This window comes from Triticum aestivum, chromosome 7D (assembly GCF_018294505.1).
Source record: "Triticum aestivum cultivar Chinese Spring chromosome 7D, IWGSC CS RefSeq v2.1, whole genome shotgun sequence".
Classification (NCBI taxonomy): domain Eukaryota; kingdom Viridiplantae; phylum Streptophyta; class Magnoliopsida; order Poales; family Poaceae; genus Triticum; species Triticum aestivum.
Window position 1 is genome coordinate 380,214,621 of NC_057814.1, and position 25,777 is coordinate 380,240,397.

The 25,777-nt window shown below is 44.6% G+C and overlaps 3 protein-coding genes across 3 annotated transcripts; 1 reads left to right on the plus strand and 2 right to left on the minus strand.

Moving 5' to 3' along the window:
* On the plus strand, window positions 1-13,804 carry LOC123171110 (uncharacterized). Its single transcript, XM_044588750.1, has 5 exons — window positions 1-150; window positions 5,094-5,189; window positions 5,285-5,340; window positions 5,589-10,238; window positions 13,792-13,804. Exons 4-5 carry the CDS (start codon window positions 9,028-9,030, stop codon window positions 13,802-13,804), a joined length of 1,224 nt encoding a protein of 407 aa, XP_044444685.1. The 5' UTR covers window positions 1-150; window positions 5,094-5,189; window positions 5,285-5,340; window positions 5,589-9,027.
* On the minus strand, window positions 1,258-7,225 carry LOC123171109 (ABC transporter B family member 14). The gene is made up of 10 exons (XM_044588749.1): window positions 6,917-7,225; window positions 6,722-6,776; window positions 5,878-6,053; window positions 5,592-5,792; window positions 5,230-5,489; window positions 4,833-5,146; window positions 4,395-4,618; window positions 3,467-3,819; window positions 2,828-3,249; window positions 1,258-2,738 (listed from the first exon to the last, which is right to left on the minus strand). Exons 1-10 carry the CDS (start codon window positions 7,223-7,225, stop codon window positions 1,258-1,260), a joined length of 3,795 nt encoding a protein of 1,264 aa, XP_044444684.1.
* Window positions 13,805-13,883: 79 nt separating the features above from the next.
* Window positions 13,884-20,345, minus strand: LOC123171111 (ABC transporter B family member 19). Its single transcript, XM_044588751.1, has 10 exons — window positions 20,055-20,345; window positions 19,915-19,969; window positions 19,173-19,348; window positions 18,885-19,085; window positions 18,497-18,756; window positions 18,024-18,337; window positions 17,620-17,843; window positions 16,374-16,726; window positions 15,465-15,889; window positions 13,884-15,361 (listed from the first exon to the last, which is right to left on the minus strand). Exons 1-10 carry the CDS (start codon window positions 20,343-20,345, stop codon window positions 13,884-13,886), a joined length of 3,777 nt encoding a protein of 1,258 aa, XP_044444686.1.
* Window positions 20,346-25,777: the final 5,432 nt, after the last annotated feature.

Sequence of the window (25,777 nt, forward strand, 5' to 3'; positions counted from 1 at the left end):
GGGTCGATAGAATATATAGAAGGATCTACGTGCGCATTCCCTCTGATGTTCCGCCGCCGCATTTCCGAACTCCGGCGACGGCGCCGCTCTGGGCCGTTCCGAACAAGTAAGGGGGCGAAACGGAGGAAGGCGGAAGCGACAGCGCAGCTGGTGAGTTCAATCGCGTCATCCCGCACTTCTCGAGGGCACGGGTTTCCAAATTCATATCCTACCACTATAGCATATGCATCATGTGGGGGCGAAATCTTCTCGGAAGTTTTCCAAAGCTAGATTCGGGTATGCAAATTGGCAAAACATGCATCTTCTGGAGAATTGCATCCCAGGACAGGGTTTTCGTTGGCGAATTGGGGGTGGACATACACCAGGAGTCTCAAGGACTTATAATTCGAGTGCGAACGAATTTGTTTATAACGCTCGGTGCTACATTTCGCCTCGCCTGTAAACTGGACTCATATTAACAACTCCATATATCCTTGGATTGTATCTGCTGTATGTCAGTGGTGTGGCACCAGTGCCAAACAATCATTTCCCTTCGATTTGGTCGTGAATGCAATTATGGACAATAATAACCCACTGTCCGTAGTTCCTCGCAAACTCAAGACTAGGATATGCATAATGTGGATGAGAAATCTTGGTGGAATTTTCAAAAAAAGAGAAGGGGGGAATTTTTCGTGGCTATGGATTATAGGTTTGGATTTTCTGGTGATGTTTTAGTTTCTCTATCGATAGTTGCGGTACATCATTGACTTACCAAATGGTTTCTATACTTTGTTGAAGATTTGGATATGTAAATAAGCAAAACATGCGTCTGCCGGAGAAATGTATGTGTTGGAACATGGGGGGTTACACATTCCCAAAAGCTTTTTATTCAAGTAGAAATGAATTTACAAAGCTAAGATTGGTAAAAGAACTGGAAAATAGTTTTATGGCACTGGCGCTACATTGCACCTTGCCTAGAAATTTGACTCAAAGCAATAACTCCATTGCACGTTGAAGGATCGCATCTGTCACATTTACAGTGTTCCGCTGGTGCCTTATTATTTTCCTTAGATCTGGTTTGTGAAAACGCAGTTATATAAACATTAGTACAGTGACTTATAGCTAACAACTTTCATATATTATAGCATTTGCCCTATTTGGAATAACCAACTTATTCAGTAGGCACAAAAACAGTCAAACTCTGTCTTTACATTTTCCCCCCATCTGGCATCAAATGCTTGAAAAATGATGCTACCAGCAAAAGGACTGATCATGAGATCAGTCTTTCCCTGCTTTGATTTGCATATTGTACAGTCTCGAGTAAACACCATTGCTTGCTGAGACTAATGTTGCGTGGCTACCCGTCTCTACCACCTCACCTTTGTCCATCACGACAATTACATCTGCGTTTGTGACTGTGGACAGCCTGTGGGCAATCGTGATACTTGTGATCTTGCTTGAGAGCTCACCCTTGTTTTTCCACCCTTTTGCACCGAGGGTGTTCATTACCACCCTCTCAGATTCACCATCTAGAGCACTTGTCGCCTCATCTAGTAGCAGTATGACGGGCTTCTTCAGTATAGTTCTTGCCACAGCTATCCTCTGCTTTTGTCCTCCGGAAAGTTGGCCTCCTTTGTCCCCGACCACGGTATCATACCCTTTTGACAGGCTGCTTATGAAGTCATGGATGTTTGCCTCCATTGCGGCCTCCACTATTTCTGTTTCTGATGCGCCTTCATTTCCATAGCTGATATTCTGTCTTATAGACAGGTTGAACAAGATTGGCTCTTGCTGCACCAGTCCTATCTGCTTTCTCAGGCTCTTGAGGTTGTAGCCTCTGATGTCCTTCCCGTCTATAAGTACTCGGCCGCTGCAAGGATTGTAGAATCTTAGCAGCAGAGCCAACACTGTGGATTTTCCCGAACCACTTGGCCCAACCAATGCGACCCTTTGACCTGATTCGATAGCTAGACTGAATCCATCTAGTATGATCACTTCTGGTCTCGAGGGATAGCTGAAACTGACATCTTCGAACTCAACATTACCTACAATTCTGTCCTCACAGTTCAATTTTGGTTCATCCGGCACAATCTGTGTTTCTCTGTCGAGAATGTCTAGTGCAGGATCCAATATCGCAATGGCGGACATGACCATAGGGATCAAGGACCATAGCTCTGTGATGGAAGGTATTGTCATTGCAAATGCTTGGTATGATCGTACACAGTTTTCAAATGTTGCTAGTTTCCTGTCAAGTAGCACAATGGTATAACTCAATGCAATAGCATGTGTCATATGCCACAAGCAGAGGGAAATCCCCTGTACCACACCATACTTGATACTCTCAATCCTGCTTATCCGCATCGGTTCTTGCAATGCCAAATCTGCTTTCCTGAGTATTTCTTCTTCCTGAACAAAAGAGGCCACAGTGCGGATGTTGCTAACAGCCTCTGAAGTGAGTGAGATGAGCTTCCGGTGAGACTTAGAGTTGTCAGTGGCAAAACCTTTTGCTGACCTGACCTGTACAAGGCCAGCGATGAAGTGACATGGCATCATAGCCCATGCAACTAGACCCATCCTCCAGTTCACTGCTATGCTTAACGCTGTTGCTATAATAATTGAAGAGATGCATTGAACCATGACAGCCATTCGATCAGATATAATCGTTTTTACCATGGAGGTGTCACTGACAACACGTGAGGTCAGGAAGCCAACACTGTTTTTTGGTTCCTCGAACCAACCTATTTCACTTCGAAGAACAACTGCATTTATTAAAGAGAATTATTGTTACATTGAAAACAAGAACACAGTATATACTTTATTAAGTGCAACTCATGACTTTGTGAGATACCTGAAAACAGGGCCTCCCTTAGGTTATTCATTGCCCTTTCACCGACCAGGCCGTAGATATAGTGCTGGAAGATGTTACTGAAAAATGTTAACATCCCTATCAGGAACAAAATAATTGAGTACTTGCTGACTTTTTTATTTGCATCTGCATCGAAGTATGCTATGCCAACTGTCATGATATAGAAAGCAAATAGAGGCCTTGAGATCCCAGAGATTGCTGCTGCTGTGGAGCCCACCAGAACCTTTCCTGGCACCAGTTTAAAAGTTCCGAGGAATATCCTGTTGAAAGCAGACGTTCTCTTTCTGATACTTTGCTTCGATTGCTTTGAGGTCGGTTCTGGTTTCTTCTCTTGTTCATATGCAGCAAAAGATTGTTCTTTATACGTTGCACTGTCTTGTTCTTCTTCGACCTGATCAGTAAATCTATTTTAACAAAATAAACAAGTGAGTAAACTATACTCTTATTCATCATTGGTTTAGTTGCAGAAAAAACATATTTTCAACTTTACACTGATGCATCTTCTGGCATGTATGGCATCGAATAGTTTTCATTCATAATTCCACATGTACAATGCGATTATGGATTCCATGAATAAACATTATACAGTGTGAAAAGAAGTGTGCAATTGATTGCATTTACCTGTCTTCACTCTTGCTGGATTTCTTTTCTAGACTTTGCATACTGCATACACTCGAGTAGAATGTACTTCTCTCCAACAATTCTTCATGTGTTCCGTGTTGAGCTACTCTCCCATTCTCCACAATAACAATCTTGTCTGCATTTATTATTGTTGACATTCTGTGGGCAATCAAGATAACAGTCCTCCCTTTCATAGCTCTGTCAAGAGCATCCTGAACTAGCTTCTCTGATTCTGAATCAAGTGCACTTGTGGCTTCATCAAGAAGAAGAATGGGGGGATCTTTTAGTATAGCCCTTGCAATAGCTATTCTCTGTTTCTGACCTCCTGATAGTTGCACACCTCTTTCTCCTACCTTAAGTGGTTCGCAATAAAGCATATGAGTGATGCCTACTATTATATAGACTTGGTACGTAACTAAATTCTGTACAACTAGCTATGTTTGGTGCAACAAATTGATGTTGTCCTAAGTAATTTGGTGGTGCATACGTACATGCTCTGTCTCACTATGCACTATGTGACAAAGGAAACACTAAACCTAAGAATTTTTTAATACAAGATAACCTTAGATAACATACTACAACCAATCAGAAATTCCTGAAACAATTTAATAGGGGCACAGAGTGAAAACATTGCAACAACTACACTCTTGATTCCCTCAATGGACGGATATATTAAAACAGAGCTTCCCGAGGCCAGCCGCGAATAGTCAAACGGAGGGAGTAACGCATTGCATGAACTCCTTTCCAAAAAACAATGCATGAACTAAAACAATATACCAGTGCCGAACTCAAAAGTATAGACCACATTTCTTAAGGCTATTTAGACCTATCTGTTAATAACTTGAAATTACTTGATTCACAACCATACAAAATAGAGAAATTTGTGAGGTTGTCACTAGTCTTTTGTTTCATAAACATAAAGTCTTACCTCAGTCGAGTATTGATCTGGAAGTTTGGATATGAAAGAGTGCACATTAGCTGTTTTTGCTGCTTCAATTATCTCTTCATCAGTTGCATCCAGTTTTCCAATTCTCAAGTTATCCATGATAGTACCAGAAAATAGTGCTGGTTCTTGAGAGACTGAGCCTATATTTCTCCTCAGGGACTTCAGGTCAAGTTCCTTAATGTTTTGACCGTCAACAGTAATGCCACCTGTGTTGTTACACGCAAAAAAAATCTGAAAGTTACACTATGAATCATATGATTTTTGTTTCTATGGAAAACTGTATTCTGTTTGAAATGCAAACATTTCATCACTGTGTATGTAATCTAAAAGCACTCGTGAACATAATCGAACACAACAAATGAAGAATATAGACCTCAGGAAATATTTATGCAGGGATAGCGTTCTCTTCTAGAAGCCTACCTGATATAGGATCATAGAATCTTTGAACCAGAGAAATCACAGTGCTCTTCCCACATCCACTGCTCCCCACAAGAGCCACCACTTTGCCTGCTGGTATAACTAGTGTGAAACCTTGAAGAATCAGCTTGTCTTTACGGGACGGATATGTGAAATCCACCTCTCTTATTTCAATATGTCCGGTGACCTTTTCTAAGATTCTTCCGTTTGATTCATAATTTATCGCTGGTTTTCTTTTGATAACCTTAAATACTTCTTTACCAGCAGCTTTTGCTTGGCTGAAGGTCTGAAGATCCGGCGCAGCGTTTGAGAGATATCTGAAATTGCAGATAAAAATATCAGCTGGAGTGACATCACATGGTATATGCTAGATTGCTGGAAATATAATACTCAGTATTACATTGCAGCGGAGAGGATATTAATGACTGCAGCAATCGTTTCACCCCCTTTTGCAGATCTTCTAGTTACTGCCAATGCTCCAATATAGATGGTCAATGAGTATGAACAGAAGGTTGCAATCTGTAACATTCCCAAACCTAGTCCTTTTGTAATTGCCTCTTTCTTGCCTAGCTTGTATTGCTTGTCCATGCATTCGATGAAGGATTTCATCGCCGAGTTTTCTCCAACAAATGAGAAGACGGTCTTGATATGTGAAATAGTCTGTGCACACATTGTATTGGTATGCTAAAAATATTAGTATGGCACTAACAAATTTAATATGGCAGAGGCTTAGTTCTAACAAGGTATTCATTTACGTAGTACCTGTTCTACAACTGAGGTTACTTCAGAGACCAAAGCTATCCTTGTCGCCGACATGCCAACCATCATTTTCGCATATGTTGCTCCAACCACGAGGAGCATCGGAACTACCAAGAATGCCATCATACCCACCTCCCAGCAACACACAAAGGCAATAATGACAGCAACTAAGAATGTGGAGAAGTTGGACATAAAGTGACCCATCTGAGGGGAAAAAAAGTAAGGCATGATTGCGGTTTGTTATCATAAAAAGACATTTTAGTGCTTCACTTGCTGAAACATGCAATACCTTCTCTCCAATTGCCTCTTTTATGGTACTCATGTGGTTGGTTGCTCCAGCCATGATAGTCGCGGTGGTCAAGTCAGTGTCAAAAGCTCCGATATCTTGACTGAGCAGTGATGTCAGATATGCCATCTGCATGCGTGTCATTTGTCTTTGACTTGTATACATCCAGCATGCGATTTCTGCGGCAGGATCATTGTGACAAGAAAGGTAAGACTGTTTATTGGAATAACACTAATTCTATTCATATTGCTAGTGCTCCCATCATGCGGTGTTCTCTTGTTACTGTACATGAGGGCAAGTAACCAAATGAGGACTGGTGTTATTATGAAATCTGTCACCATCATAGCATATCTTCAGGTGTCTACTAGATGATGTTTGGTTAAGGAATTCGACAAAAAGATAAAATTCTAGCCAGCTTGAACCATTCTCTTTGTAACTTCACTGATATATTAATGAGCCCCCGATCCACACTTTTCCGCAAGCTCAACCCAAATTCACTTGGTACACCAGCCTTAGTTTCTGTGAACTTACTCGAACTCTGGTTTACATGCAACTCGCCAAGAATGTCAGGCAGAAGGTAGTTGAAGTTACTTTAGGTTATATCTAATTTGATTGACCATGATTGTATGCAGCTTTTTTTACGAACAGTTGTTAGAAGTTTTTTCTTCTGAATGTATGCTGTCAGGTTTTACTAGTGCTGTTGTTCTCATTTCTCCAGCCTGAATACTTGAAATATTCTATTGTTCTTCACATACACTCGTGCTTTTTAAATACTAGTTTAGTTCACTGTGATTTTCAAATTTTCATAGATTTCTTAAAAATAGCAAAGGTAGAAGCTTGTACTCACCAATTATTCCAGCAGGGAGTGTGATAAGTGCCAAGAACCACATATATGGAACTAACTGCAACAGAAAAACAAAAATACACTGTCAATAACATGACAAATAATTTTTCGTCCAATAAAATGGAAGAAAAGCATTTAACCAAACCAAATAATAATTATATATATAATAGCTTGAAACTATTCTGGGTAGAAGGTAACCTTAGAAAATTCATGGACCATGGCGTTCAGATCGTTTATGTTGTTCCCGAACGCATCAACAGTTTTCCCGAGTATGTAATAGGACATCGAAGGCGCCATGCCATGCACAAGGGAGCCCATGGTCCCCAACACCATGAACATCCAATCTAGTGCATCAGCGTAGCAAAGCAAGCCAAAGAACGGGAACGGCTCGTCCATGGCCACCTTTTCTGGCGTTGATGGTGCTGGCGGTGATGTGTTTTTCTTGTCAACAGCACTGTCGGGTGTACATGATTCGACGGGGAAGTCATTCTCTTGGATGGATGGCATTGTATTTGTGAGCATTCAGATAATTTGCAGGAGAGTAGCAAAGAGCACCGAGCAAATATGTAGAGTAACAGGAGTAACTATATAGTTACAAGATAGGACAAACAATTGTTACTCCCAAGGTTTATATTATGTATGCACTACATCAGCATGGAATCAAATATCAATAGTTATTGAACCGATCCTAGCGGTTGACGTTTTAAATTAAAACTAGGTTGCTGGCATGAACAGATCAACCTCTTGTGAAAATTCACAAGAAATAAATTACTTGTTTTTAGTGACGCGTGGAACTCAGTTATTCGTTTGATGTCACATCATTGTGAAATACTAAGCATGAATCTTTTGTTGTTGTGTCAAATGCTACGCATGAATCTTTTGTTGTTGTTGTAACCAAATTGAGGGACACGAGGGCAACCTTGCTTTCATCCACGACTTGCATAGAGTTAGGCCAGCTGCAGACTAGTCCAGATTGGCCATGACCAGTGCTATGACATTTGGTGAAAGCTACTCTAGCATACTTTGATATTACTTTGCAGGTTTCTTGTTTCCTTCCAGATTTGATTAAACAAACTGTCTAGCCTCGTTGCATAAATACACGATGCTCTGCTAAAACATTTTTCCAGTTTCTGTTGCAAAGTATTTTACAGATTAGGTCAACATATAGAGTTGTCTAGTAAATCAAAATAATGGATACCTTGGAGGAACTAGTTATCAGTTTAACAAGAAGAACAGGCACCCCAAATTCAACTTGAAGAAGACTTGAACTTGGGTGGCAGTCTGTCCATTCGCTTCCCGATCCTATAGTTCTAGTAATAGGCGGTAGTTTCTGCTCAAGTCCATGTCTTAGGTGATATGTCCACAAAAGATACCAAATCATTTTGTACAACCATGTTCTTGTGGCGTATCTATTTACTTAGATTATGCTCCTTGTACTCACCAAATCTGGTGATCTGGCATGCCTCGGTTTGCCAGTTTTGTTTTCTATTGCCTATAGGAGTAATACGACACTTATTATTGATCGGAGGGAGTACATATCATAGAGGCTCATTTGGTTGCGGCCTACTAGTAGGATTTGTGATGCATGAGGCTCATTTCTCTACATTTTTTTTAATTTGCCCTTGGGGCAGCCATGTGCGACAATTTATTTGTTGAACTGTATTATGGTTGGATGATGAACTTTGATCTGATAAATAAAAGGCTGTGTGCTGTTAGAGTTATAATATAAGTCATGTACCCCTTTGTATTTATCCCGTTGTATAAGGGGTTTCCTGCATATGTTCCACACCTGTACATGTATATATATCGGCCTATGGCCTCATGGGAATACAAGTTGCTTATTCCTAACATGGTATTAGAGCTAGGTCAATTTTTTGCACGCTGCAACTCGTGCTATTGATCCGTCTCGATCGAGTCCGGCTCGTCTTCCTCTCGCTCGAAGCCTGAAGCCGCCGAAGCCCTCCCGCTCGAAGACTCCCTCTCGCTCGAAGCCGCTCGAAGCCGCCGTCGCTCGCAGGTTCCCGCCCGCTCGAAGGCTCCCTCCACCCCTGCCGTCCGGCGCGGCCCCTGCTGGAGCTGCCGCCTAGTCGCGTGCGAGGCCTGGCCGCCGCCTGCGCTCCTTGTGGAGGAGCTCGCCTTCGAGGCCTATCTCCTCGCTCCGCGCTGCTCTCCTCGTTCCGAAGCGCTGGCACAGCAACCCACCTCCCGTCCTCCCCTGCCTCCTCTCGTCCGTGCTCCCGTGCCAGATCCCGCTCCCAGCCGCCGTCCTCGTCCGGCTTTCTCCTGATTTCGGATCTTTGCTAAAAAAAATGTCTGCTGCATCGGGCTATGTTGCTGTCCCTCGCTATCCGGTGATCTTCGATGGTACCAACTACATCGAGTTCGCTGGCTTCATGCGCATTCACATGCGTGGCATTCGTCTCTGGGGTGTTCTTTCTGGCGAGGTCTGCTGTCCGCCACGTCCGGTCCCTCCGGTGGCCCCTACTCCACCGACTCCACTGGTTCTTCCTACGGACGCTACTCAGGCCGCCAAGGATGCGGCTAAGCTTGCCGATGAGACTGCTGATCGTGTTTATGATGAGAGGGTTTTGGCTTATGAGGAGGCTCTTCAGACGTATCATGGTGCTTTGTCTGTTTACACCCAGTGGCTTGATGATGATGCTCGTGCTGCAGCTGTTCTCACTGCTAGTGTTCTGCCTCAGTTTGCTTCTGAGTTTCTGGGTCTTCCTACTGTCTTTCAGATGTGGACCTGTCTTCGTCAGCGCTATGAGCCCTCTGGTGATGCCTTATACCTTTCTGTGGTTCGTCAGGAGCATGCTCTTCAGCAGGGTGACTCTACTGTTGATGACTTTTATGCACAGAGTTCTGCTATCTGGCGCCAGCTTGATTCTCTCCGCAGTGCTGGTTGTCGTACTTGTCCCTGCTGCCAGGCTGTCCAGGCCAACTTGGAGTTTCATCGTGTCTACGAGTTCCTGTCTCGGCTTCGTAAGGAGTTTGAGCCCCGGCGTGCTCAGTTGTTTGCTCGTGGCCGTATTTCTCTCATGGAGGCGCTTTCAGAGATTCGTGCTGAGGAGACTCGCTTACGTGGTGCTGGTTTGCTGGAGGTTCCCTCTGTGCTTGCTACTCGGGCTTCTTCCACTCCACCTGCTGCACCGCTCCATTCTCGCTCGAGTGCTCCACCGCTCTTGCCCACTCCTTCTGGAGGCTCAGGTCGCCCCCGTCCACATTGTGACTACTGCAACAATGATGGTCATATTGAGTCCCAGTGCTACACGAAGCGGAAACACCTGCGCAAGGCGCGATCCTCCTCCTCTGGGACTTCGTCATCTCCCTCGACAGCTTCAGCCATTGCTTTGACTGAGCAGGATATTCTGAGACTTAAGCGTCTGCTCGCGGCTTCAGGTTCTTCCTCGACGGGTACTGCTGGTTCTGTGACTGATGCTTCTCGCACTGAGCACCTGCCCTCTACACAGTCAGGTACATCCCCATGGGTTCTGGACTCTGGAGCTTCTTTTCATATGTCTTCTCATTCTTCCGCTTTGTCCTCTCTTCGATCGCTGGATTCTCCTGTTCATGTCTTCACTGCTGATGGTACTCCACTTTCTGTTGCTAGTAGAGGCCATCTTTCCACTCCTTATTCTGTTCCTGATGTTGCTCATGTTCCTCGACTTACCATGAATCTGTTTTCTGCCGGTCAACTTACTGATTCTGGTTGTCGTGTCATCCTTGATGTTGACTCTTGTTCTGTCCAGGATCGTCGCACGCACACTCTGGTTGGGGCTGGCCCTCGCCGCCGTGATTCTTAGGGTCTTTCGGAGTTGGACTGGCTTCATGTTCCTTCCGCTGCCACCACCATCGCGAGTCCCTCCGCTGCTGTCGCCTCTGTTACTGGTTCCTTCAAGCAGTGGCATCATCGACTTGGTCATCTGTGTGGTTCTCGGTTATCGTCTTTAGTTCGTCGAGGTCTTCTGGGGTCTGTCTCAGGAGATGTCTCTTTAGAGTGTCAGGGTTGTCGTCTTGGCAAGCAGATTCAGTTACCATATTCACATAGTGCGTCAGTGTCTAAGCGTCCTTTTGATTTAGTCCATTCTGATGTATGGGTTCCGGCTCCTTTCGCTTCGAAAGGTGGTCATAAATACTATATTATTTTCATTGATGATTTTTCTCGTTACACATGGCTTTATTTCATGACTTCTCGTAGTGAGGTGTTGTCTATTTATAAGCGTTTTGCTGCCATGGTTCATACTCAGTTCTCTTCACCCATTCGTGTTTTTCGTGCTGACTCCGCAGGCGAGTATATCTCTAAGATGTTGCGTGGTGTCCTTGCTGAGCAGGGTACTCTTGCCCAGTTCTCTTGTCCTGGTGCTCATGCTCAGAATGGCGTGTCTGAGCGCAAGCATCGTCACCTTCTTGAGACGGCTCGTGCGATGATGATCGCCGCCTCTCTTCCCCCTCATTTTTGGGCCGAGGCTATCTCCACTTCAGCCTATCTCATCAACCTTCAGCCGTCCGCTGCTTTGCAGGGTGGTGTTCCTTTTGAGCGTCTTTTTGATCGTTCTCCCGATTATTCGATGCTTCGCCTGTTTGGTTGTGTTTGCTATGTTCTTCTTGCCCCTCGCGAACGCACCAAACTGACCGCTCAGTCTGTTGAGTGTGTCTTCTTAGGCTACAGTGATGAACATAAGGGCTATCGTTGTTGGGATCCTATCGGTCGTCGGATGCGTATCTCTCGAGACGTGACTTTTGATGAGTCTCGTCCTTTCTACCCACGCCCATCTTCCTCGATCTTTTCCGTGGAGGATATCTCTTTCCTCACTTTTCCTGACTCACCTATCACCCCCGTCGCGCCTGTGCCTATTCGTTCCACTCCCTCTGCTTCTCCACCCCTCGTCGATTTACAGCCACCATCTTCCCCGGTCTCCTCACCTAGCATGTCACCGGATTCTCCACCTTCATCTCCGGTGACTTCTTCGTCGCCACCCCCCGATTCTACCTTGGCGATTCCTCCTTCTATTGTTCCCTCTTTTCCTCAGCATTACACTCGTCGTTCACGACCTGTGGATGCTTCCTTGGATGAGTCGTCCTCTTCCTCTCAGCCTACTTATGGCTTGCGTTCTCGTCCTCGTCCGCCTGTTGATCGCTTTGGATTTCCCACCGCTGGTGCTGCTGTTCTTGAGCCGACTTCTTACCGTCAGGCTGTTGTTCATCCTGAATGGCAGTTTGCGATGGCAGAGGAGCTTACTGCTCTTGAACGCACTGGTACCTGGGATCTTGTTTCTCTTCCTCCCGGAGTCCGTCCCATCACTTGTAAGTGGGTCTACAAGGTTAAGACTCGCTCCGATGGTTCTCTTGAGCGTCACAAAGCTCGTCTTGTGGCTCGTGGTTTTCAGCAGGAGCATGGTCGTGATTATGACGAGACTTTTGCTCCTGTGGCCCATATGACCACTATTCGTACACTTCTTGCTGTTGCCTCTGCACGCCACTGGTCTATATCTCAGCTTGATGTTAAGAATGCCTTTCTTAATGGTGAGCTGCGTGAGGAGGTGTACATGCAGCCACCCCCTGGGTATTCTGTTCCTGATGGCATGGTATGTCGTCTTCGTCGCTCTCTCTATGGCCTTAAGCAAGCCCCTCGCGCCTGGTTTGAGCGTTTTGCCTCTGTGGTCACTACTGCTGGTTTTTCAGCAAGTGCTCATGATCCAGCCTTGTTTATTCACCTTTCTCCTCGTGGTCGGACTCTTCTTCTTCTCTATGTTGATGACATGGTCATCACTGGGGATGACCCCGAGTATATTGCCTTTGTAAAGGCCCGTCTTAATGAGCAGTTTCTTATGTCTGATCTTGGACCTCTTCGCTACTTTCTTGGGATTGAAGTCTCTTCTACCTCTGATGGCTTTTTTATATCCCAGGAAAAGTATATCCAGGATCTTCTTGCTCGTGCTGCTCTTACTGACGAGCGCATTGTTGAGACTCCTATGGAGCTCAATGTTCACCTCCGTGCTACTGATGGTGATCCTCTCCCTGACCCGACGCGTTATCGTCATCTTGTTGGCAGTCTTGTCTATCTAGCTGTCACTCGTCCGGACATCTCTTATCCGGTTCATATTCTGAGTCAGTTTGTCTCTGCTCCCACATCGGTTCACTATAGTCATCTCCTTCGTGTTCTCCGATATCTTCGGGGCACGATCTCTCACCGTCTATTCTTTCCTAGCTCCAGTTCTTTACAGCTTCAGGCCTATTCGGATGCTACGTGGGCTAGTGATCCTTCTGATCGCCGTTCACTTTCTGCTTACTGTGTTTTTCTTGGTGGTTCTCTCATTGCCTGGAAGACGAAGAAACAGATTGCAGTTTCCCGTTCGAGTGCTGAGGCTGAGTTGCGAGCCATGGCTCTTTTGACGGCAGAGGTGACTTGGTTACGGTGGTTACTTCAGGATTTTGGTGTTTCTGTCACTACACCGACTCTGCTCTTATCTGACAGTACAGGTGCTATTAGCATTGCGCGCGATCCTGTGAAGCATGAGCTCACCAAGCATATTGGTGTTGATGCTTTCTATGTGCGCGCTGCTGTGCAGGATCAGGTTATTGCTCTTCAGTATGTGCCTTCCGAGTTACAGTTGGCAGATTTCCTGACGAAGGCCCAGACTAGAGCACAACATGGCTTTTATCTCTCCAAACTCAGTGTTGTTCATCCACCATGAGTTTGAGGGGGGGTGTTAGAGTTATAATATAAGTCATGTACCCCTTTGTATTTATCCCGTTGTATAAGGGGTTTCCTGCATATGTTCCACACCTGTACATGTATATATATCGGCCTATGGCCTCATGGGAATACAAGTTGCTTATTCCTAACATGTGCATCACTCGATGCAGAGGCCGAGGGATGTCCCCTCTTTTCGAAAAAAAATCAGAGGAATGACCTAATTGATAGAAAAGAGTACTTCAGTATGATACCCCAAAATGTGGCAAATATTAAGTTGGATGGAGGACAATGTGACCCATTTTTTTAACTCATGGATGAAGCATCTTGAACATATGAAGAGATAGCTATGTTATTACAATCTGTCAACTGGCAGTAAATGCATCTGAGCAATACTGCAAATGCTGGCAAAGCACCTAAATATATTTAGATCGGGTCTCGTGGCTACAATGGGGCTTGATAGAGCTATCAATCCTTCATGTTGCTTTGCAAGTGAAACAGCCTTGAGTAAACACCATCATCTGCAGATATCAGTGTTTGGTGGTCACCGGTTTCAGCCACCTTCCCTTTCTCCATCACAACAATCATGTCTGCATTTATGACTGTGGACAATCTATGCGCCACTGTGATGCTTGTAATATTGCTTGATCGCTCACCTCTGTTGTTCCACTCCTTGGCCCCTAAAGAAGTCATCACCACCCTCTCAGACTCACCATCGAGTGCGCTAGTTGCCTCGTCAAGAAGCAGAATGTCTGGCCTCTTTAGTAGAGTTCTTGCGATAGCTATGCGCTGTTTCTGCCCTCCTGAAAGCTGACCTCCTTTGTCTCCAACGACTGTGCCGTACCCTTCTGGCAAACCGCTGATGAACTCGTGAATGTTTGCGTCCATGGCAGCCTGGATGATTTCAGTTTCTGAAGATTCTTCACTTCCATAACTAATGTTATCTCTGATGGATGTGTTGAACAGAATTGGTTCCTGTTGAACTAATCCAATTTGCCTCCTGAGCCATCTGAGGTTGTAGTCCCTTATATCTTTGTTGTCAACTAGCACTGTACCTCTGTGCGGATCGTAGAATCTCAGTATGAGAGCCAGGACAGAGGATTTTCCTGCACCGCTTGGGCCAACCAATGCTACCCTTTGGCCAGGCTCGATGACTAGATTGAAGCCATCCAGAATGGTGATCTCTGGGCGTGATGGATAGTTGAAGTTCACACCCTGAAACTCAATTCTCCCCACGAGCCAGCAGTCACTTGTCGCTTTTGGTTCATCTGGCACAATCTGCGTCTCTCTGTCAAGTATGTCAAATGCAGGATTCAGTATTGTTATGGCTGACATGACCATGGGAATCAGGGTCCATAACTCTGTGATGGAAGGCACCGTGAGCGAGAATATCTGGTATGACCGTATGCTGTTCTCAAATGATGCTTGCTTTCTCTGGACCAGAACTGTGGTGTACCAGAGTGCCACTGCATGTGCGATGTTCCACAGGCAGAGCGAGATCCCTTGGATTATCCCATACTTCATGCTCTCAATCTTGGTGATTCTCATGGGTTCTTGCAGCGACAGTTCTGCTTTCTTCATGATTTCATCTTCATAAACAAAGGATGCCACGGTCCGGATGTTGCTAGCAGCCTCCGAAGCAAGGGACACGAGCTCCTGGTGAGCAATAGCAGCGTCGCCGTAAAATCCCTTGGCTGACTTGGCTTGGATAAGGCCGCCGATGAAATGGCATGGCATGACTGCCCATGATACTAAACCCATCCTCCAGTTGACGAACATGCTTACCGTTGTTGCTATCAGGATTGAAGAGATGCATTGCACAATGACTGCCATCCTATCAGATATGATGCTCTTTACTGTTGATGTGTCACTGACAATGCGTGAGGTAAGAGATCCTACACCATTCTTTGGCTTTTCAAACCAACCAAGCTCATTTTGGAGCACAGCTGCAGTGTATTAAAAAAAAAAAAAAACTTGTCATATTGTGAACAATGAAAACTCGTGCAAGATATTGACAAGACCAGTGAAGAAAGTTTTCATATGGCATACATGAAAAGAGGGCCTCTCTTAGGTTTTTCATTGCCGTTTCTCCAATAACACCATAAATGTAGTGCTGCAAGATGCTACTGGCCAGTGTGACCATCCCAGCCCCGAAGAAAATCAAAGAATATTTGCTGACTTTTCTTTTTGCATCTTGATCATAGTATGCCACGCCAATTGTCATGATGAAGTAACCAAACAAGGGCTTTGAGATTCCAGAGATGGCCGCTGCTGAGGATCCTAATAGAATTTTTGCAATGTCGTCTCTGCGTAGCCCATACCAAATTCGGAAGAAAGGAGGTATTTCCTTTCTGACCTCTTGCTTTGATTGCTTTGAGTTTAGTGGTTCTAGTTTGTTCTGTTGTCCTTGCTTCGTGGAGGGCTGTCTGTTGTATGCTTCATCAGTTTGTTCTTCTATTACTTTATCAGAAGGGCTGTTTCATAAATCAACATAAACAGATTAGTAAATTCTTATGGAGTAATCCTACTTGCTATATTATCACTTAACTTCTGTGCCGTAGATTTTGTGAGCATCACCTAACCCTTAAAAATGGTATACAAATTCTTGTTATCAGCATCTTGGTAAAAGTGAGTTCAGTTACATTTTGGGAAATCTTTAGCAAGTAATCACTAAGGGCACAACTCCGGAGTAAACGTTTACCAATTTCTTAACTTGTAAGTGATACAGTGGAGACACGTGAATCAACTGCATCAAGTCAACTACGCGAAAAAATGCAGTTGAATCAACTGAACGAGAAAACACATCAACGGTATCTGCACCGTTTACTAGTTTCTTATGGGGTAAATGTGCACTACTTAGCAAAGCACGTCATGAAATACCTAACATGCATATACTGTTTTTTCAGCAAGAATAAAACGTTGGTGAAGCAAGCTTTCCCTTGGCTAAAGTTAAGTTACCTTGCTACCATCTTTCCAGATTCCTTCTCAATATTTTGCATCCTGCATACGTTTGAGTAGAATGTGCTTTTCTGGAGCAACTCTTGATGTGTCCCGGTCTGTGCCACACTTCCATTCTCTACGACAACAATGGTGTCAGCATTTACAATTGTGGACATCCTGTGGGCTATCAGGATAACTGTCCTTCCATGCATGGCTCTCTCAAGTGCATCCTGCACTAGCTTTTCTGACTCTGAATCAAGGGCACTTGTCGCTTCATCCAGAAGGAGAATTGGTGGATCCTTCAGCATTGCCCTTGCAATAGCTACTCTTTGTTTCTGGCCTCCTGACAACTGCACACCTCTTTCTCCTACCTGATGAACCAAGATGTTGTAAGGAACAAGGGGAGTTCTTTAAAAAAAACTTGATATACATAATGAACTATTACAGAACCACCCATGATTCTCCAACAAGATCAAGTTCTGTCTATTATATATTTTTGAACTTCTAATTATAATATATCGACTACTCATTGTACTTTATTCTTGGAATTTTCTTGATCATAAGATAACAGGAGTTTTATGATTTATCTTGAACTTTCAAATGGTTCCTTGGAATAGGCATTCATTGCGCTTAGTTTACTAACTGTACAACTAAAAAGGATTTGTTGTGATTTTTTTTTCTACTAACCTCTACTTCTGTTGTTCTGGCTTCCATTGCAAGTTGTATGCACATTTGATTTTCAGCCAAAGCTCTGTGTGTCTTTCATGTTTAAATTTGGAAATTCATATGCGGTATTACTATTGGAAGGTCATTTGCATACTACTCATTATTATCTATTTACTTTACCAGCCAATTCCGTTGTAATATACTGCATCCGATCCATATTAATTGTCGCTGACTTAGCTGATTTAGTACAAAGTCAGCGACAATTGATATGGATCGGAGGGAGTAAAATTATTGACAGAACGTTGTTGACAAAGTGCCAACTATGAGTCTGATAAAAGGCAATGCAATTGGCATGATCATAATAGTGCCACGTTATTGTCAAAGCGCCAATCACAAGTCTGATGAAAAAAGAAAAACTATTGTCACTGTAATAGTATCACAATGTTTTTGTTTTAACTTTCAATGGTCTTAACCTTTTCGTGTCCTAATAAAAACCATAAAGGAAGACAATTCATGTTTAAGTGCAGAACGTAGCTAGCCTTCAGTCAAATATACAGAATTACCCTTTTCTTGCATTCCTTGCTGAACACATATGTACCTCTGTTAAGTATTCATTGGGAAGTTTAGATATGAATGAATGCACATTAGCTGTTGTTGCTGCTTCAATTATCTCTTCATCAGTTGCATCCATTTTACCAATCCTTAAGTTGTCCTTGATAGTACCAGAAAACAGCGATGGCTCCTGAGATACTGAAGCTATATTTCTCCGCAGGGATTTCAGATCTAGTTTCTTAATACTGTGGCCATCAATGAATATGTCACCTGCAACATTATGTCTCATCACTGACTGAAATATTATGACTAGTTTAGCTTGCAAGTACATAGGCATTTTTATTGATGACAGCCAAATTCTAACCTTAATTCTGACATAGAACTTAATAATATATACTTATTGACTTAGAGCACACATACAGTTGCACCAGGCAAATGATGGAAGCCTACCTGAGGTTGGATCATAGAACCTTTGAAGTAGTGAAATAACTGTGCTCTTCCCAGAGCCGCTGCTTCCTACCAGAGCAACAACTTTGCCTGCGGGGATCGACAGTGAGAATCCTTGGAGAATTGGCTTATCCTGGCGGGAGGGATAGGCGAAATGCACCCCATGCAGTTTGATCTCTCCATAAACCTTTTCTAATATCGCTCCACCTTTTGTGTAACTTATGGATGGATTCCTTCTGATCACCTTGAAGACCTCTTTTCCTGCAGCCTTTGCTTGATTAAAGGTCTGAAGATCTGGTGCAGCGTAGGTAATTGATCTGCACTCCATGCGGTGAAATCAGTCAAGTCTATTGATTATAATTCATGGAAAAGGAAAGAATATGCATGCATACTACCTATGTACCTTGCAAAAAATCATATTTGAATGAAAATTGTTTAGGCGATTGAAGCAATCAGATAGGGTGTAGTTTTATTACATTGCGCCAAAGAGGATGCTCATGATGGCAGCTATCGTGCCACCTCCTGTTGCTGTCCGGTTGCTTACTGCAACTGCCCCAATCCAAACCATCAGTGCCCATGAACAAAAGGTCACTGTTTGGAACAAGCCCAGCCCTATTCCCTTTATCATCGCCTCCTTCTTGCTTAATTTGTATTGATTGTCTGTGCACTGCACAAAGGATTTCATGGCCCAGTTCTCTCCGGCAAAGGAGAAGACAGTCTTGATATGTGACAAAGTCTGCCCACAAATGCACACAAGGATTACATAGTTAATTTTTTTTCTAATAACATTTTTATTTTTTATATTTCTGTTTATTCAAATAACCTAGCTTCAGGTACGGAGCGTTGACTCATCTACGTGGTTACCTGTTCTACGACAGATGTTGCTTGTGAGACAATAGCATTGCGTGACAATGATATGACATTCATCTTTTTTGTGTATGTGGCTCCAATAGCGAGGATCAGAGGAATGACCAGGAAGGAGAGCATCGCGACTTCCCAGCAGCTGGCAAATGCAATTATTATACCAGCAAAGAAAGTGGAGAAGCTTGCGACGAAATGACCGAGCTGCAGAAATTGAGCTCAGATGCAACTTCTCCACAGGACTTTAGAAATCATACAGTTATTGTTCGATATGATTGTGAAATGCATTACCTTCTCACCAATTGCATCTTGTATGACATTCATGTGGTTGGTTACCCCGGTGATGATGTTTGCAGTGGACAAGTCTGTATCGAAGGCCCCAACCTCTTGATTAAGGACTGATCTCAGATATTCCAGCCGCATGCGTGCTAACTGCCTCTCACTCGAGTATATCCAGCAGGAGATCTCTGCAGCCAGTTTATCAGGGGAAATGTAAGCAATGTTTTGCCAGCCAATATTGCTACCATTAGATCTCCTATAATTCTCATTTTTTTTCGAACATAACCAAGTACTCCCTCCATTTCATAATAAGTGTTGTGGTTTTAGTTGTTTTAGTTCAAATTTGAACTAAAACCACGGCACTTATATGGAATGGAGGGAGTATTATGTTTCTAATATATCATTCATCCTGCACATTAGTGTACTTCTATTAGATTTTAGGATGTGCTTTTATGTCCTTAAAAAAATCATGGATTTTGAAGCAATAGGGGTTGGGCAAACGTGCGATCATAAAAAAAGTTCTCTTTTGAGCAATCAATGAGCGAAGTGTATAAAATCAGACCATAAATCAATGGAAAATATTTAAAGAAGTTGTGGAGTCTATATTTTCCATTCTTGTCTCTCCATATTAGTTCCTCTTTGAACCACTACAGGAGAATGCAAATAGTGTGTGGCTTGTTATCATTTCTTTTTACCAAACTTAATGCAACATGCATCATCGAAGAAACTAAAGGTCCCTTGAGTCTTGACTTACCAACCATTCCAGCAGGAAAAGTAGCTGCCGCCATGTACCACACATACGGAACCACCTTCAAGCATAAACAATGGTGTTAAAAGCAATTGTAGACCAATACAACCCAAGTTCAGGAGGGTAATATGTGCATGCATGTTTACCTTGTACAATGCATGGACCATGGCCTCCTGATTATTTATGTTGGTTCCGAAGGCATCAAGTGCTTTCCCGAGAAGGAGATATCCGATCGGGAATGCCATGCCATGGATGGCAGACCCGACGGTTCCCAGGGCCATGAGTAGCCAGTCCACCTTATCAGCGTAGCAAAGCAGCCCGAAGAACGGGAATGGCTTCTCATCAGCACTAGCTGCTGGGATGGTGCTCCTCCTGTCATCCGTGTCATCATGCTGAGATGATGAAATGGAGTGGTCTTCGTCATAGGCTGTGGCCATTGTTTCCGGTGGTCTTGGTTGCGCTTTTACAGCAGGGAACCATGGAAGAGGAGGTGCGTAGATGGCATGGTATTATAGGCGTAGGTGTTGCATACCTATGTGCATGTTTACATGTAGGTGCTGACGAACATGTTTCCAAAAATGGTGTGAAACAATAAACGTAGGTACTCTCAAGGTTGAAAACAAAATATGCCGAGGTGGTCAAGGTATACATTAGCATATTACATCGATTTTATATAGCAGTGTTTGCTTTAGTTTTGGCAGGGTAAGTGTGCTGCCAAGTTCATTTTTCATTGGAGAATGAACGGCTCGAAATAATATGGCTGTTGGTTCTGTTGGAATAGAGAAAGCATGTGATACATTAATGATGTTTTGCATAGTTTTCTGTGTGAAACAACTCAATTTTTTCCTTCACCTTGACTTAGATGTATCTGGCAACCAGGTTAATAATGTCCAGGATCTCACTTGAGAGATCCCCAAGGCTGCCAGTTAACTAATATTTCTGGCATCCTGGAGGTGATATGATTCCTCAAAATAGTTGAATATGTAGTTAAGATCAAGAAAATTTTGATGTGCATAATAATATGTTAATGAGTGCTTACATAACCAATGTTGGTGTCTTGGAATAACTGGGGCATAATTCGAGCATATGCCTTTTCAGACTGCAGATAAAAACTCGAGGTTGTCGATGTCTAGACTGTCCGCAACCAGCTCGGGGCGTTTGTTTGCACCTGCACCAGTTTGCTGATGCACCTGTGTCCAAGAAGGAGCGTCCAAAGAGATAGAATGCAAAGCGAGCATGAAATTCTATGTGTTATCAGAACTCATGTGCTCATTTCTCATCAAATTTTGGCCGAAGCTAACATCTGCGCCGTACCGCATTGTGCGGGCGTTCGGCACGGCAGCTGGGCGGTTTGTTCTCGGATTTTGGGGGCGAAAGCGCGTATGTCTTGCAGCTAGCTTTTCGAGATGCAATCCAGAAGGCCGACTGGAAGCTACAGAGGAAACAAGTCTTGGGCAAGCATGTGTTGTTTCGGCAGTTATTTGTTTCTTTCCCAGGGGAGTGCAGGCGGATTAGACCTTTCTAAACACGTCATCGTCCATGACATTTTCACTGATGGGATAAGCGGAGAATATCCGAGTGACGTCCTGAAGACGCCAAGAGTGACCGGTTCAAATGCCCTGTTAAGAATTCAGATTGCCGTCTCATGCGTCTGTCTGTATTCCAAGTTCTCGTCTCCGCTCTGCATGATTTTGTCTGCAAATTTACCCGTAGCCACTATATGATGGAGTTATGTGGGCTTATGTGTAGATTCTCTTATTATAACCAGAAAGAGAGCGATGTAACGATCTGGAAAGAATTTGTCACCATATGATGGTGTTTATTAGGAGCGACTGTCTGTTTACAGGCCTGATATTTTTTGCCGTTCAATCAAATTTGTCGTTGGATTCAAATCCAACGGATGCCATCCTCCGTGCCACCCCCTGCCTCGCGTCCAGCGAGTTCATGTCGGGGCTCTCTGCCGCGTCACCGTCTCATGGCTCCATCTAATCCGAGCTTGAATCAAATACTAAAAGGCCCCACATCTGCACTTGTCAAGCCGTCAACTCGACTCCGTCTTCAGCGTCTCTGGCTATAGCTCGCCTCCTGCTCGGCCTGAAGAGCTCCGCCGCTGCGCTTTGGGGAAGGTGATTGGCGCCTGAAAAATTACAGGCGCCTGTCAAATACTATCTCTGTATCAAATATAAGACGTTTTTGCAGTTCAACGGAGGGAGTAGCAAACATGGTATTTATTTTATTTTGATTTTTCTTTTGCACGTGTAGATTAATAAAGAGAGTTTCTTTTGAAAATCCTAAGAGGGTGATCGCCAACCTGAACATTTTCATTAAATCACGGTTAACACGACAAGGGTAAGTGTAGCATACAGGGGTGGGCGGAGGTCGGCGTGCATAAAACGCAAGCTCATGCTACAAGGGAGAAATTTTGGACCCAAACCTTCAACATGCTCTGATGGACCAAGACATCAGCGGTGATGTTGCGAGCAACTACCAGGAGGGCAGTGATTTGGCGGAAGACCATGGAGTTCCTGCTCTCCCAAATCCCTCATCGGGTGGTAGTCGCCACTATGGACCGCATGTGAAGAGATGGGGAGTACGCCATCGGGGAGCACCACGTCCCACATGCCTTGCGCGTGCACGTGCCCGAAGAACGTGCCAGGTGGTTTTGTCGACATCTAGAAGGCGCGGGCGGGCGAGTTGATAATGTGGCGGTGATGTAGGAGCGACACACAGGGCAAGCGAGTCAATGGCAGAGCCACAAGAAGAGCCTGCGTGATATCGTCGATAGGGAGGGAAACAAGTTGGAGGTGATACACCCCACTGATGGCGAACACGGCATGGGAGCTGGAGAGCCCGCGTTTTTCTGCGACGAGGGGGCGCAGCGTCATCTGCTGCAGCTCGATGGACAGATGACAGAGCTCCTCGACCGCGATGGAGGAGAGTCGAGGTTGGAGGTGGGCAGGGAGCTTGGAGAAGACCACTGCGACCAATAAACTGGGGCGGAGGGAGTGCGAGAGGAGAGCACGGAATTGGACCAAGCATGGCTCTGCCCGAGCCCATCCAGTGATCCAGCCAGAAGGCGGTGTTCCTCCCTTCTCCGATTACCATAGTGGTGCAACACCTAAAAGCAGGGAGGACGACCAACAGGCATTTCCAAGTGGGCATATCCAGGCTCCCAACATCGTCGAGATCTATGTCCTCACCATCGCCCCATTCGTAGAGGGTGGCGAACCAACTTTACCACATGGTGGAGACGGGCTTGTAGATCCTGGTGAGGATCTTCATCAACATGTAGGAGTTTGCAGACATAGGTCACAGACCACGAGCCCTGCGAGCGTGCGTGAGAGGCAGACTTTCGACAACGCGGTCTTGCACTAAGCACCTGAGATAGCGGTGTTGTTGGCCCAAAAGAAGGCCAGACAGCGACACTCGATGGCGACGTGGCTACCCTCGAAGAATTGTAAGGCCGCCATGGCATAGGTGAGAAGTGCGGAGAGGACGATGTTAAAGAGGATCCCACGACCATCCGCCGTGAGAAGGGTGGCATGTCAGTCGGCCAGATATATGTCGATCCAGGCGATCAGGGTTAAAAATTCATGATGTGGAGCTTGGTCGGCGAGAGCGGCAGTCCCAAATACTGTTGTGGGAAGGAGGCAACCTGGCATCCAAAGACAGCAACAACAAGCCTTGGTTGATCGGGCTCGACGTGGATAGGCATGGTTTCCATTATGTTGCTTGGGGGTAGAAAACAATCGGTGGGTGACGAGGTGAGACATTGGAAGGGGGCATGTACACGGTGGGAGGAGGTCAAAGCGATGGAAGCAACAAGTGCAAGCTCCCCTTTAGATGTTAGTAGTAGAAAAATGGAAACACACGCAGCTCCAATGCACGAGAGAGCTTTATTTCCAAGGTGTTGGGAAATGTAGTAGAAAACAAACGAAAAAGAATCGCCCCATGATCACTCAAGAACACTATGAACGTGCAATGAATGGTTTGGATCAGATCATTACTGACTCCGAGTTATAGCGGAAGAAGACGAGTCGGTGTTGATCGTACTTGAAGTCCCTCGAAACGTAGGTGAACGATCCCGCGAACCGCCCACAAACAGTCTCTCGAACGGAAGACCAAAAGCACGGCCTCTCTATGAGTTGCAAGTGTACGGTCAGCGTTTCGCCGTCTAGAGCTAATCATCACCGGAGAATTAGAGGAAGGAGATTAGAACCACACTGGGCTTCTAATTATGAGGATGAGAGGATCTAGGTATAGATCTAATCGTTCAACTAGAGCGAACTAGAACTAGAACTAGAGAACTAGAAGAGACTCCAAAACTTGTGCAGAGAAAAAGTGCCAAAGCCTCTAGTATATATAGGTTGGAGGGAGAGGAGGGGGCACCACACAAGTGGGGAAAGTCCCCTCCCCCCTGAGTCGACCTAGGGGAGGGGGAATCCCTCCCCAATTCGGCCTCCTCTCTCCTTTCCATGTGAAAGGGGGCGTGTAGGATCGTAAGTAGGTCCAGAGGGGGTGATTAGACTACTTGACCAAATAAAACGTAGCCTTTTTCCAATTTTAGTTGTAGGCAAGTTTTAGCAACAATCACAAGTCAAGCAACACCCTACACATGCAAGTCTAGATAGTAGGCAGCGGAAAGTAAAGACTTTGCATATGAATGTAAAGGAGGGGATCGGAGATATCAAACACAATGAAGACACCGAGATTTTTGGCGTGGTTCTGATAGGTGGTGCTATCGTACATCCACATTGATCGAGACTTCAACCCACGGAGGGTAACGGCTGCACAAGTCCACGGAGGGCTCCACCCATAAAGGGTCCACAAAGAAGCAACCTTGTCTATTCCATCATGGTTTACGCCCATGAAGGGCTAGCCTCACCCGGGGTAGATCTTCATGAAGCAGACGATCTCCTTGCCCTTACAAGCTCCTTGGTTCAACTCCACAAGCTTTGGAGGCTCCTAAGTGACACCTAACCAATCTAGGAGACACCACTCTCCAAAAGATAATAGATGTTGTTGTTGATGATGAACTCCTTGCTCTTGTGCTTCAAAAGATAGTCTCCTCAACACTCAATCACTCTCTCATAGATTTGGCATGGTGGTGGGAGAAGGATTGGAGTGAAAAGCAACTTGAGGGGGCTAGAAATCAAGGATCAAATGGTTGGAGTGGAATGCCTTGATCTCAATACAAGTAGTGGCTCTCTCTGAGGAAATGGATATGGAAAGTGTAGTTTCGTCCTAGTTGCTCTCTTTGAGAGTATGTGGTGGGGTGGGGTATTTATAGCCATCACCAAAGATCTAGCTGTTACACACTTTATGCACAACTCGGTGAGACCGGGTAAAAAACTCGGTGAGACCGACTAGTATAAAAGATTCGAATGTTAGATCTTTCAATGAGACCGGATGCATCCACTCGGTGGTTCCCATATCTGATGACCTAAGCACTTGCATCGTTTTGGTAATTCCGACCGGTTTCACTCTGTAATTACGAAATGAACACGATGGGTTATAGAAAGTTTGCAGTGCACTTCGGTGGGACCGAATGCCATCTCGGTGGAACCGAGTTTCTAGGGTTTAGGCTGTGGCTGTGCCTTGTGTATCTCGGTGGGTCCGAGTGTATATGTTTCTGTGGGACCAAGAATGTCTTTAGGGTTTTGGACATATTGGATAGTGAGAATGTGGCTGGGTTTTTTGGTATCTTCAAGCACTTGAGCAAATGACTCATGATCAAAACCTCATCCCCTTTTAATAGTATTGGCTTTCCTATGAACTCAATGTGATCTTTGATCACTCAACCAAAAATAGTCTTGGAGCTTTTGCCAATGCATGTCCTTTGCATTTTGAAGGGTCCACAATCACATAT